Source organism: Desmodus rotundus, chromosome 3 (genome assembly GCF_022682495.2).
Source record: "Desmodus rotundus isolate HL8 chromosome 3, HLdesRot8A.1, whole genome shotgun sequence".
Lineage (NCBI taxonomy): Eukaryota > Metazoa > Chordata > Mammalia > Chiroptera > Phyllostomidae > Desmodus > Desmodus rotundus.
The window spans coordinates 135,802,520-135,817,667 of record NC_071389.1 but is presented as its reverse complement, the minus strand read 5'-3'; the positions used below and the strand labels follow the sequence as shown (position 1 = coordinate 135,817,667).

Sequence of the window (15,148 nt, the reverse complement as noted above, 5' to 3'; positions counted from 1 at the left end):
CAACTTGGTACCTTACTACATCCATCTTATCCTTCAAGACTTAGCTGAAATGTTCCCTCCCACGAATCCTCTAGTCTTATCAAAGGCTTCTTATCATATTTGTATACACCCCTAGAGCCTATGAAATTTACTGATTCATTCATAACAAAATTTATTGACTGCCTCCTATATGCCAGGCACTTGAGAGGCAAATTAAACAAAATATTTTGACCTGCAAAAATGGCACTTTCATAGGACTAATAGGTAAAAATTATTTCCCTCATGCAAGTTACATTCTTGGACAAAAGGCAGTAATAAGCAACATGAGTAAGTAAAACATATCTTTGTTAAATGGTGATAAAATCTTACTGGGAACAATAAAGCAAGGAAGGACTATAGAAAGTTCTGGGGTGGAAGGGAAGATTTTTTAAGAAGAAATATTGGTACAAGTATCTGAAGAGGCAGAGCAAACAAGCCCTGGAGGTATCTAGGGGAAAACTCAAAGGCCTTGATGGGAGAACCTCTGGCGTATTTGAGGAATGCAAAGGAAGCCGGTGTACGAATGGAGTTAAGGTTAGTGTGGAGCAAAGTGTAAACAATGAGGCCAGAGAGGTAAAGTTGACTGTAGTTTATAAGGATGCTGGGGTCCTTGTAAAAACTTGGCCTTGCACTCTGAATTGAGATGAGAAGCCACTGGAGGAAGAAAGCAAAGGAGTGATATATATGACTTGTTGTTTATTTTAACAGGAACATTTTGTTGCTGTGTAGAGGACATACCTGGGAGAGTAAGGGACAAGACATTAGTAAGATACTAGAGCAGAATATGAAGGAAGCTTGGAGAAGGATGGTAGTACTGTGGTTATAAAAATTGGTTGGTATTTGGATATATTTTTAAGGTAGAGCCAAAAGGACTTTATTACCAATTGAGCATGGAGTGTGCAAGAAAGGGAAAAAAGATGACGTTGAGGCATTGGGCTTGGGCAAGTGGAGGGAAAGACTTTTAGAGTGTGTGTGTCAAATCAGGAATTTGGTTTTAGACATGTTAAGTTTGAGATGCCTATTAGATATCTTAGTGGAAATATCCAGGTTGGGGGGTGGCTGGATGAATGAGTGTGGAAGTCTGGAAGTAATGGGGGAGGTCTTTAGGATATGAATGATATTTATAACCACAAGTCTAGATGTCATCACCAAGGGCCCAAGTGTAGACACAGACGTCTATGAATTAGAACCTGGGATCCTCCAACATTAAGGGGGAGGAGGAGGTGGAGGAAGAATCAGCCAGGAGACTGAGAAGGAGTTGTCTACCAGAGAGATGGAAAAGTAAAATAGAAGCTAAGAGAAGAAAGTGTTAGAAGGGGAAGAACCGGTCAACTGTGTCCCATTTTGCTGAGGGTCGTGCATGTTGAAGGCAGGGGGATGGATGACTGTCGGAGTTGGCATCCCGGTGCCTGTAGAGACGTCGATGAGAGCAGTTACGGGGCAGTAGTGGGAATGAAAGCTTCAGTGCAGTGAATTCAAGAGAAAACAGACACAGAACATCAATGGGCAAGCACCCCGCTCACACCTAAGTGCTCCTTTTCATTCTAAAAGGGTTCTAGTTTGAATGTTACTTATATGCTGATCCTAACTATATAGACGAAAACACTTTCAAGGAGCATTGCTGGAAGTCTTAGCTGGAAGAACGGTGGTCAGCCAAGATTTTGTTTTTAAACAGAAGAAACAACACAGAGTATTTATTTGCTGAAGAAAATGATGCAGCATGGAGACATAAATTAGTAATGCGGGAGATAAAGGAGAGGATTTTGAGAAAATATTTGGAAAGGCAAGAGGGGATAGGACGCAGAGGGCTTGGCCTTGGATAGGAGCTCAGTCTCGCTGGCTTTTCTAATGGGAGGGAAGGCAAAGTACATTGTTGCATTTCTCACATTGCATTTTATTGTTGATGTATTTGTTTGTTTTCCCACATGTTGTGAACCTCTTAAGAGCAGTAAGAGTAAATGTCTTGTTCATTTTGTGGTAGGAATTTTTATTGTTCTATTTCTATTCTTTAGTACAATGCTGCCTGACACACAGCATGTGTGCAATAAATGTTTGAGTGAGCAAATGAAGACACTGTGCTAAGCATGTGCATATTTCATCCTCTCACTGAGATTGAATCATTTCCATCAAATCTTGACAACCAGATTGATTTAATTGTGCTTCCCTTGTCTGCGCCTGCAGATAGCTTGACTAACTGGTAGAGTTGATTAATAGGAATGGCTGTTTCTACCAAAATCGATGATGCTTACTAGGAGTAAAATTAGTCACCTTTTGCTGCATCATTTTGCAGTGGTCCTAGTTTGGGCTTTCACGTGAAACTACTATTTACCTTGAACCTTCTGAAAGCTACCCATTCTCCTCAGTATCCATTTGTCACTTCGAGTTTACCATTCATATGCCATTTATCATTATCTGTTATTATCTTACCTAATAAACGGGAAGCTCTGTGAGAATGGGGATTACATTTGCATTGCTTTTCCCGTCAATAATGTTTTGAACCACCTTTAGTTAGAGAACATGTCTTATTCATTGCTAAGTTAAAAATGCTTAACCCAGGCCTGGTGCAAAGCAGATGTTAAATAAGTATTTGTTGAATGAATGAATGAATGAATGAATGCTTACTGTCTGTGGTGTATGCTGTGGGTCCACAGACAGATTTTCTGTCCAGTCTGGTGCCTCTATGCCCCAGCTCTCACTGCTTTGCTCCTAGTAGGTCGTACCCGAGATAATCTTCGAAGGACTATACTTGGGCCACTGGAGCTGCATAGCCAAATGCTGCAAGAACAAAAAGTACCTGGGGTTTTATGCCTTCTCCTCAGTAGCCAGTATCCAATGACTGAGGTGCAGGAGTTTGGGAATCTAGCTCTCATGCGTCAAGGTGGTGCAGACTTACCAGTGCACTTCACACTCCAGAGCTACCTGTGAGATGAGGCTGAGGCCAGGACCTCCCCTCAAACCGCACCTTGCTTGGCGTATTCTTCTCCTTTATCCTGCTTCCCAGTGCTCCCTTGCAGGTTTCTCCTGAGATCACCTGTTTAGTAGATCACTTGTAGACTCATCCTCTCAGTAGGGTCAGCTTCTTGGGAACTTCAGACACTGCATGTTTATAAGTAGGTGGTGTCAGGAGCAGGGAATTATGGCCACTGCCTCTCTAAGGGTGTTAAGTTTTGCTGTTGTTCGTGGTATCTATGCCACCAGCCAAAACTGTAGGTGACTGTGAACTAAATTTGACATCTGATTTGGTAGTTGGGTGGGAAGTAGCTTTATAATTTCAGTAAATAAATGATATTTAATTTAGTAGATATCTTATTAAATGATGTCTTTCTAACACAAAGTCAGAAAGTGTATTTTTAAACTTTTTTCTCTTTTTGATCAAACATTTCTCTGAGATCCCTGTTCTCTCTCCTTAGGCAAGGATAATAAAGAGCTGATTGTATAATCAATTTTTCTATGATTGAGTACAACTTTCTTTTGTCTTTCTGTTGAATATAAACATCCATTTTCACATACCGAATAAACCATTTATTTTATTTAGTGATTTGAAAAGAACAGAAACTCCTTTATCTGTGAAAAGCAATCGGAAGTAATGCATTTTAGAACTGAAAAGAACTTTAGTAACCAGCTGGTGGCCAACATCTTTATTTTATAAATGAGACCATTTGAGACCCAAAGAGGTTAAGTAATTTGTTCAATATCACCCAGTGTGGCTGGCAGCAGAGCAGGACCACAGCCCCGCTCCTGGGCTGCTGTGCTGGCCACCGCTCCACAAAATACATATTTATTATTCACAGGACTGATATGAGGATTAGGGACCACATCTGTGAAAAATAGATTTAGCCTTTGGAAAGAAAGATGCTGGATAGCTTTATGAAAGTTTTATGAAAACTAATCTCATTTTAACCTTTTCTGTACAATTGTTAGTTTTGTTCAGTTTTATGTTATTTGCCTCGGGCTTCTTTTTGGCCAAGGACTAGATAATATACGACGCTTGATTTAAAAATCAATATTAAGTATCCGGATTGTGTTAGAAATCTGAATTACTTCAGCTGGTTTTGAAGCCTGGAGCAGTTGCAGACGGCTTTCCAGAATGGCAGTCGTTTTTGTACATGAGCAATTTTCCCTCCCTTCTTTGCATATGGGGAATAAGGACAGTTAGTTCCAAAGAAAGGAAGGAAGAATAACTTATAGTTTTGCTCAGCTCAGTGATGCTTCCGGAGCTGGATGCAATGTGTCTTTAACAAACCATGAATCTTCTCTCCTGCCGAGCCACCATGTCCTGCATATTCAGCATAGTCAGGGAACCATTATACTAATCCACCGTACCTTCCTATCTCCAGCAAGCACATGTAAGTGATAACTTTGAATATTTATTTTGATGCAAGGTGTATAACTCTTCTCTATGTCTTCCTGTGAAGCAAGGAAATTGTTACTTGCTCAACTTGGTTACTTTAATTGTTAAAGTTTGGCTCTTTCAGCCACAGCATGCTTTGATATATGAACAAGAATACTGTTTAATTTTTGTAGTATTTGAAGTGATTTGTGCAGATTCATATGTGCAGGGAAGAGGAAATTTGGGTACCAAATGGCTAAAGTAACTTTTATATATATTTTTAATTAGGTACGATTATATGCAAGACCCGATGCTATCAGAAGAGGATCCGGGGACTATGCTCTCCATATAACAAAGAGATTAATAGAATTTTATGAAGACTACTTTAAAGTGCCCTATTCCTTGCCAAAACTAGGTAAGAATTTTCTTGGTTATTTTTTTAAAAGGGGTCCATGAAGGTGGAATTTCTTCTTCATGCATTTATTTGAGATATCCAGAAGCATGACAATTCCAAGGGTTGTATTTTTTAAAGAAGATGAGCATGAAAATAATTTCTTCTGAAGAGGTAAAATAAAAGTTAGTGTTTCTGCAGTCTTGCCAACAAGTGCTTATAGGAATGAAGAATGGTGCTATGTAAGTTTAGAGTTCCAAAAGGTGACCTGCATAGCTATGTTCATCGAATACGTACTGGGAAGGGGTTCTTGCCAGCGTCTCACTTACCCCACACCACTGCTGTTGGGGTGGGTACTGTGACTACATTTCCCACCGAAGAGAACTGAGACCCAAGGAGCCTTCCATTCATTCAGAGAGACAATAAGTAAAGGAGCTAAGATTTCAAGCTAGGTCGTTATGACTCCCAGACCTATTCAATATTTTATACTCATTAATTTGTTTCTTTCCTAAATCTCAGATGTCAGACCTCAGTGTGTTAGGTATCCCTTAGATTATTTTTGTTCAGTCATATTTCAAGTGAGTTATGGTAAATGGAATAAGAATTAAGAAAGAAGGGGAATTTTAATGGTGGAGGTTGAATTCACAATAAATATGCTTACATTTTCTTCTTTTACAAAGAGAATATGTTTTATAAGTGCATGTCAAATGGATAAATGGATGAATTTTATTATCTAATTTGAATGAAGTTGCTGCTTTTGTAGGGGGAGAAAACTCTGGCTTTCCAGGAAATTAAAGAAGATACCCACACACATTAGAAATGCTGAAGTCGTTTTTCCTTCTCAGAAAACCTGTTTTGAAATACTATATAACAACCCTCCTTCGTTCCCCTTCCCTTCTCCCTGTCCACTTTCCTTCTCCAGAGTGTTTTCGATCAGCATCAACATAAAAATTAGTGGTCGTTGGCAAGAAAAAAGTGCTTATCTGATCAAAAGTGTTAGTATTTGAACCACAGGTTCTCCTCTCAGGAGAACTGGGCCTGTTTCATTAAAGTACCTGCCTGCTGTGTAGCTTTATTGGTCTTACAATGAGTGGTTCAATGAATGAGTAGGTAGAATAGTTGATATTGTTATCGATGGGTGTGGCATATAGCTTTAATGAGTGATATTATAAATTTCTGAGTTCTTTTTGAAATATGTGCTCTTAGAATCCATAATATTTAATTGCAAATTTCTAAACATAATTTTATTTCAAATAGGATCTATGCTTTGTTTTGCTCTGTCTTCTTTCTTTTCCTCTCTGTATCAACTTCCCTATTAGACTCCATTACACTGAAATCTCCTTGGTAGGCACCCAAGGCAGGAAGAACACCTGACCTCATTTACATGGGAGGTGACACTGTTCTGCTCTCCAAGTGAAACTGACTGGGAACTTCCCAGCTTGACCCTAATGTAAAATTCACAAGTGCTTATGTTGCAAGTTCAGCAAGAGAAATAAAATGCGGATCTTTGTCCCCTTCAGACCAGTAATTAGTGGAGAAACTCAATTTATAACTTCAGGGGGTTCCATGTACCTGTCAGCTTGCAGCAGGAAGCAGTTCTAGTCCTCTCTTTCACTCACAAGTGAACTGCGGTGGCTTTCATCGGGAGAAAAGAGCTCTGTTTACTGTCACTTTTACTTGTCAGGCCACCTTATGGTGTATATAATTGAATGATTTGACTTAACCCAACACACTTCTTTTTATGTGTCTGGAGAGTTACCATAGCCTGTGGCATTTTGTAAAATTTCTCCTCAAGTTCCACTCATTTTACATATCTATAGATATTTAGATCTATATGTTAATGGATTTATAAGTATGTGTTCTAACTACACCCTACATAAAATCCCTAAGCACAGAAACATTTTGATAAATCCTTACTTTCCATTGTATATTATGAATTCTATTTTAAATGAATTCTATGGAAACAACTCACTCTTTGTTAATGGTGCATGCAGATGTATCGTAGATATCAGCTGTGTCTGCCTTGACCCTTCAGGTCTAAGATGGTCTTTTACCTTCCTTCCTCCCTCCCTTCCTTCCTTCCTCTCTTCCTCTCTTTCTCTTTCCTTCCCTTAAACATTTATTGAGTGCCTCCCATAGGTTCTTTTCTATGTGATAGGGATACAGCAGCAAATAAAAAAGACAAAAATCCCTTCCCTTCTGGGGCTTATGTTTCATTAGGTAGAAGGAGACATTAAAGCAATTACTAACACATATAGTGTATCAGAGAAGTACCATTAAAAATAAAGTTCGAGGGGAGGAATAGGAAGTGTGTGGGGCAAATCAGGCATGGGAATGGGACTGAATCTTTTAAATGGATGAATATGGATGGCTTTATTGAGAAGCTGACTTTTGAGCAAAGAACTCAAGGGTGTGAAGAAGTAAGCCGAGTGAAAAAGACTGCAGGCAGAGGGGAAAAAGTGGCCAGACTTTGGGAGGAGGGTTTTGTTGGCATTCTTGTGGAACAGCACAGAGACCAGTATGACTGGGACAGAGTGAGTACAGGAGATGAAGTCAAGGCGAGTGGTGGTGTATTATGGAGAGCCAGCAGACTGTGGTAGGGACTTTGGCTTTTTTTTTCCTGGGTGAGATGGAAATCAATTGGTCACTTCTTAGCAGCAGTATTACATAATCTGGTTTCTGCTCTAAAAGGGTTATTCTTATAGCCAGGCTGAACACACTGTGGGGAAAACAATCAGGGTGATTTTGTCCTTCAGGCACTTGGCAATATCTAGGGACATTTTTGTTTGTCACAACTCAGGGGGGTTTGGTAGAGTGTGTTCTATTGGCATTTAGTGGATAGAGGCCAGAGATACTGGCAAACACCCTACAATGCCCATGGCAGCCTCCCATAATGAAGATTTATCTAGTCCAAAATGTCAATAGTGCAGACACTGAGAGACGCTGATATTGGGGGAAAGGTCAGAGGCATAAAACCAGTTAAGAGTATATGGCAAAATTCAGGCAAAATGTGATGGTTGTCTGGTGGACTAGGATATTACCAGTGACGTAGTTGGAAATGGTCTAATTCTGAATATGAATTGAAAGTACAGACAAAAATTCACTGCTGAACAGGATGTGGGATATAAGAGAAAGAGGTACCAAGGGCAATTCTAAAGTTTTTGGTCTGAGAATTCAAAGGATGGGATTGCTTTTTACTGAGACAGAACAATTGTGGAAAAAGATAGTATTTGAGACTGACATGTCTATTAAGTATTTGGGTGGCACCTTGATGTCTGTGAGAAATTCAAGTAGACAACTGGATTTATAGCTATGGAATTTGGGTGAGTAATCTGGCTAGGGAAATCCATTTGCCGGCATGTTGGGATGGTTAGGACCACCAAAGCTGTGAAGCCAGGGAGAAAAGAGAATAGGAACAAGGAAGGACTGATCCAGTGTTCATTCGTTATGGAGATTGGGAGCCAGGAAAGGCTACTGGTTGACAAGAAGCTATTAACAAAATAAATATATGTGGTGTTCTGGACATCTGATGAGGAAAGCATTTCATAGAGAACAGATGATAAATTGTGGTAAGTCCAGTTAGATGAAAACTGAAAATCGACCATTAAGTGGCACTAGCTATTTAGAGGTCACTAGTGTCCTTGAAAAAGTGAAGACCTCATAGAGGTGTGTTCAAGAGCAATTGGGGGTGGATTGGGGAGGGAAAACAGTGACTAGAGATAGAGAATATACTCGTAGACCACAAACTAGCATTTCTGAAAGTTCATAGTGTAGAGGGTGAATAGGGAGAGAATTATTTGTGTTCTAACAATGCTCGCCTCTGGTTAAGAGCTGTTTCTGTGAACTAATAGCATCCTTATCTCACAGATCTGTGCCTGTCCCAAAGCATGTCAAAGGAGTTGTGGAACTTGCCTCTTTCCTTGATTTGCATCACAAAACCAAAAGCTGAAATAAATAAATATGAACATTCTCCACCAGTTAACCTGAATTCACTGAAGCTTCAGGGGCCAGTGGGTATGTGTGAATGCCAGGGTGTTACATCGCCAAAACCAAGCAGTAAAACAACCTTAAAATGTACCTGCTTTTCTTAAAAAATTTTCTTTGCTATTCTTTCATAAACTCTGCAATATTTTCTCTCTTCAATCTTCCGAAGGTCTTTTTCCTTTCTAATGCTGAAGGGTTTAACTTTCTCTGCTGTGGCATCATCTCATGCTAGCTTGTCTCTGAGGATTTGATTTTCCACACCAAGCAATTTATCAGAATAGTTCCCTAAGAGGAATTCTGGTGCTCACTATTAGAGCAATAACTTACTCTCTTGCTACACAAGGGTATTTCTTTAATGTCCTTAAGCCAAAGTATTTAGCCAGTGTACCTGTGCGAGGATGTATTTTTAAATCTCTAACTTAGGTAATTAAAAACATTTGTATGAGCTTTGTCTTTCTTGGCGTTAAGTTGTAATGAGAGGCATAGAGTCCATTGGCTATAATCCAGCAGTCTTTCTTCATAGTATGTGCTCTATTTTCACGAGAACACTCAGAGGCGTGGAGGTTTCCTTTAAAAGCAGGTTGTTATAGACACATAAAAAATTAAATTATCTTTCCTCTTATCCCCAAAATATATTGACCCCAATTTTAAAAACAAATGGGCTTGTGTTTACTAAATGTGGGCCACTCTTAAGGGCTTTGTACATTCTAACCCATTTCAGCTTTTTCACTGCCTTTGAGACAATGCCTGTTATTTTCTCATTTTCCAGATGAGGAAATTTAGGCATAAGTGACTAAGTGATGTGCTCTGATCACAAAGGAGGGATTAGTGGATCTATAATTCAAGCGCAGACTGTCCAGCTTCGACATTTTAGGATTCTGACAAAGCCGATTCCAGAAATTTTGAGAATCTAGAAATTAAAATATAGGTCTCCTTAATAAACTAGATGATCTGATTGGTAGAAGAATAATGTAATAGTTATATTTGTTAATTTCATATTAATGTTAAAATTAAACCATAGTCATTGAAGAAAGCTTGAAAACTTAAAAATGAAATAAAGAAGTACCTTCCTATAACTCATAATTTCATCAACCAGAAGATGTATTTGAGTATTTTAGATGTCTTTTCAACATATATGTTTTATAAGTTAATTAAGTGGCAAAGTGACCGATTTATATTGCAATGTTTTGTTATCCTATTTACATTTCAATTAATTATGGCAGATAGCCTTCAGTTTCTTTGTGCTGCTACTTTGTAATTTGTAAATCAATGTTTTGTAAAGGAGTTTGCTTGATTGCTTTTTTTCCCAACAGCATGCTTTTATGAAGAATTCAATATCTACCTGGCACAGTGCTGTGCTTGTAGCGGGAGCACAAGTATTTTATCACAGGGATTTCTGGCTTCAAGGAGATTGTGGTTTTTTTGAGGAGAGAATACAATATTTATAGGAATGAATGGATTAGGGACTCATATAATATGGACGCACCAACATGTGGTAGGGCAAAATTACACTACCATGTTAAGAATGTGGGATCATTGCACAATGCTGCAAGCAAGAAACGCACATGAAAAGAGGCCTTATATTTACTTGAGTCTTGAAAAAAGAAACAAGTTGAATACAATGTGGAGAAGAAAGGGGAGAAGTCATTCTGAGAATTGTATAGTAGGGAAAGCCCATCGATACCTGGGGCTCTGTGTACCATGTGGATGGAGTCTATTTATTTTTCTATAATGGAACAGATGAATTAAGGGATAAGTTGCCCTACTGAAGTTAGGAGAGTCTAGCTTGAATGATTGAGTTTGTTTAAGCTATTATAAATATACCTATTTCTTTTTTTGTATTGTTTTTACATTACAGTTGTCCCAATTTCTCCCCCTTTCCCTTGACACCAACTACCTCTCACTCCCCACTCCCACAGTCAATCCCTACACCACTGTCCATGGGTTATTCCCACCTGTTCTTTGACTAATCCCTTCCCCGTTTTACACCGTTATCCCCCTCTGCTCCCTTTCTCCTCACTGGCTGCTGTCAGTCTGTTCCATGTTTCCATGTCTCTGGTTCTATTGTGCTCATTAGTTTATTTTGTTCATTAGATTCCTCTTGTAAGTGAGATCATATGGTATTCGTCTTTCAATGACTGACATATTTCACTTCACATAATATTCTCCAGTTTCATTGATGCTGACACAAAAGGTAGGAGATCCTTCTTTCTTTCTGCTGCATAGTATTCCATTGTGTAAATGTACCACATTTGATCCACTCATTTACTGATGGGCATTTAGGTTGTTTCCAGCACTTGGTTATTGTAAATTGTGCTGCTATGAGCATTGGGGTGCATAGGGTCTTTTGAATTGGTGTTTTGGGATTCTTAGGGTATTTTCTCAACAGTGGAATCTCTGGGTCAAAAGGAAGTTCTGTTTTTAATTTTTTGAGGTATCTCCATACTGCTTTCCACAGTGGCTGCACCAGTCCGCAATCCCACCAACAGTGCACTAGGGTTCCCTTTCCTCCACATCCTCGCCAATACCTGTTTGTTGTTTATTAATGATGGCCATTCTGACACATGTGAGGTGATATCTCATTGTGGTTTTAATTTGCGTCTCTCTGATGGCTAGTGATATTGAGCATCTTTTCATATGTTTATGGGCCATCTGTATGTCCTCCTTGAAGTGTTTATTCAGGTCCTTTGCCAATTTTTTATTGGATTGTTCATCTTCCTTGTGTTGTTCTGTGAATTCTTTATATATTTCAGAGATTAAATCTTTGTCTGACAAAAGGTTTATCATTGGCAAATATGTTCTCCCATACAGTCGGTTCCCATTTCATTTTGATGATGATTTCTTTAACTGTGCAGAAGCTTTTTAATTTGATGCAGTCCCATTTGTTTATTTTTTCCTTTATTTCCCTTGCCCTGGGAGATATATTGGCAAAAATATTGCTATGTGGGATATATGAAATTTAACTGGCTATGTTTTCTGCTAGGACTTTTATGGCATCAAGACTTATATTTAGGTCTTTTATCCATTTTGAGTTTATTCTGGTGTATGGTGTAAATTGGTGATTTAGTTTCACTTTTTTGCACATACAAATCCAGTTCTCCCAACACCATTTATTAAAGAGACTACTTTTACTCCATTGTATACTTGTGCCCCCTTTGTCAAATATTAATTGACCACAGAGACTTGGGTTTATTTCTGGACTCTATTCTATTCCATTGACCCGTGTGTCTGTTCTTATGTCAGTACCAGGCTTTTTGATGACAGTAAACTTGTAGTATAGTTTATATCAGGTAGTGTGATCCCTCCAACTTTATTCTTCTTTCTCAGGATTGCTGAGGCTATTTGGGGTCTTTTTTGGTTTCATATAAACTTTTGAAGTATTTGTTCTTGATCCTTGAAATATGCCATTGGTATTTTAATAGGAATTGTGTTGACTCTATAGATTGCTTTGGGTAGTATGGACATTTTAATGATGCTTATTCTTCCAATTCATGAACATGGTATATGGCTCCATTTATTTGTATCTTTCTCAGTTTCTTTCTTCAGTGCTCTACAGTTTTCTAAGTACAGGTCTTTTACCTCCTTGGTTAAATTTATTCCTCGGTATTTTATTTTTCTTGTTGCTATAGTAATGGGATTTTTTTTCCTAGTTTCCCTTTCTGATAGTTCATTGTTGGTGTACATAAATACCATTGATTTCTGAATATTGACTTCATACCTTGCTTCTTTGCCAAATTCACTTATTAGGTTGAGTAGTTTTTTGATGGAGACTATATGGTTTTCTGTGTACATTATCATGTTATCTAGAAAAAAAATGACATTTTTACTTCTTCCTTTCCAATTTGGATGTCTTTTCTTTTTTTTGCTTGTATGATTGCTGTGGCTAGAACTTCCAGAACTATGTTTAATAAGAGTGGTGAAAGCAGACACACTTGTTTTGTCCCTGATCTTCAGGCAAAAGCTTTAAGTTTTCGTCCATTGAGTATGATGTTAGCAGTAGGTTTCTTGTATATGGCCTTTATTGTGTCAAGGTGTGATCCCTCTATTCCCACTTTGCTGAGTGTTTTTATAATTAATGGGTGCTGGATTTTATCAAATGCTTTTTCAGCTTCTATTAATATGATCATGTGATTTTTGTTCTTCATTTTGTTTATGTGGTGTATGACATTTATTGATTTATAAATATCGTACCACCCTTGCATTCCTGGGGTAAATCCCAGTTGATCATGGTATATAATCTTTTTGAGGTATTGCTGTATCTGAATTGCCAATATTTTGTTGAGGATTTTAGCATCTATGTTCATTAGAGATACTGACCTCTAATTTCTTTCTTTGTTGTGTCTTTACCTGATTTTGGAATTAGGATAATAGTGGCCTCATGAAAAGAGTTTGGGAGTTTTTCCTCTTCTTAAATTTTTTTAGAATAGTTTTAGAAGGATGGGAGTAAGTGTTTCTTTGAATATTTGGTAAAATTTGCCTGGAAGCTATCCAGTCCAGGGCTTTTGTGTTCCAGGAGATTTTTTATTACTGCTGCAAAATCGCTGGTTGTTATTGGTCTATTAAGGCTTTCTGCTTCTTCTTGATTCAGTTTTGGAGGATTGTATGTTTCTAAAAATTTATCAATTTCATCCAGGTTGTCCAATTTCTTGGCATGTAGTTGTTCATAGTAATTTCTTACAATCCTTTGTATTTCTGTGGTATTGGTTGTTACTTGTCTTTTGTTTCTGATTTTATTTATTTGGGTCCTCTTTCTTTTTTCTTTGATGAGTCTGGTTAAAGGTTTGTCAATTTTGTTTATCATTTCACAGAACCACCTCCTGGATTTATTGATCCTTTGAATTGATTTTTTAGTCTCTATGTCATTTAATTCTGCTCTGATCTTGATTATTTCCTTCCTTCTACTAGCTCTGGACTTTGTTTGTTGTTGTTTTTCTAGTTCTTTTTGATGTAGGGTTAGATGGTTTATTTGAGATTTTTCTGTCTTTAGATAGGCCTGTATTACTATGAACTTCCCTCAGGACTACCTTTGCTGTGTCACATAGGTTTTGGGTTGTTGTGTGTTCATTTTCATTTTTTTCCAGGTACTTTTTGATTTCTTCCTTGATTTTACTGTTAACCCATTCATTATTTAATGACATGTTATTCGGTCTCCATGTATTTGAATATTTTTGAGTTTTTTTCCTTGAGATTAGTTTCTAGTTTTAAGCCATTATGATCCGAGAAGATGCTTGATATGATCTCAATTTTCTGAAGCTTGAATTTGTTGAGGCTTGTTTTGTGTCCTACCATGTGGTCTGTCTTTGAAAATGATCCATATGCATTTGAAAAGAATGTATATTTTGCTTCTTTTGGATGAAATTCTCTGTAAGCATCAATTAAGCTCATTTGATCTAGAGTGTCATCAATGCCACAATATCCTTGTTGATTTTTTGTTTGGACAATCTATCCATTGTTGACTGTGGGGTGTTAAAATCCCCTATGATGACTGTGTTGCTGTTGATCTCCTTCTTAAAGTCCTCCAAGATTTTCTTTATATATATGGGTACTCATGTTGGGTGCATATGTGTTTATAAGGGCTATATCCTCGTGTTGGATAACTCCCTTAAGTGTTATGTTATGACCTTCTTTGTCTTTTGTTTTTGAAGTCTGTTTTGTCTGGTATAATTATTGCTACCCCAGCTTTTTTTTTTTTTAAGTCTGTTTGCTTGGAATATTTTTTTCCAGCCCTTCACTTTCAGCCTGTGTAGGTCTTTTGTTCTGAGGTGGGTCTCTTATAGACACCATATTGTGGGTTATGTTTTCTTATCCATTCAGCTATCCTATGTCTATTGATTGGGGCATTTAGTCCATTTACATTTAAGGTTATTATTGATAGGTATTTATTTATTGCCATTTTTCCTTTTGTGCCTGTGTTCCTCTCTCTGTCTTTTTCTTCCTCTTCTTAAAGCAGTCCCTTTAGCATCTCTTGCAGTGCTGATTTGATGGACATGTACCCTTCTAGCATTTTTGTCTGGAAGCTCCTTTTTTAGCCTTCCATTTTACATGAGAGCCTTGCTAGATAGAGTAATCTTGGTTGCAGGTCTTTGCTTTTCATGACTTGGAGTATTCCTTGCCATTTCCTTCTGGCGTGTTGTGTTTCTATTGAGAAATCAGCTGCTAGCCTTATCAGAGCTCCCTTGTATGTTACTAGCTGTTTCTCCCTTGCTCCCTTTCAGATTCTCTTTGTCTTTAAATTTTGCCATTTTAATTATGATGTGTCTTGGGGTGGGCCTGTTTGGGTTCATCTTGATTGAGGCCCCCTGTGCTTCCTGAACGTGTGTTACTTTTTCCCTCACCAAGTTAGGGAAATTTCCTGTCATTATTTTTTTCAAACAGATTTTCTATCCCTTGCTCCTTTTCTTCTCCTTCTGGTATCCATGTGGTGT

At 38.0% G+C, this 15,148-nt stretch overlaps 1 protein-coding gene across 1 annotated transcript in view; it reads left to right on the top strand.

Annotated features, from left to right (window-relative positions):
* The window catches only part of TRHDE (thyrotropin releasing hormone degrading enzyme), a 372,616-nt gene that overhangs the window by 96,973 nt on the left and 260,495 nt on the right, over positions 1-15,148 (top strand). The window contains exon 3 of the mRNA XM_024576381.3: positions 4,637-4,763. Coding sequence (XP_024432149.2) covers positions 4,637-4,763 — 127 coding nt within the window. The remainder of the gene's footprint in view (positions 1-4,636; positions 4,764-15,148) is intronic.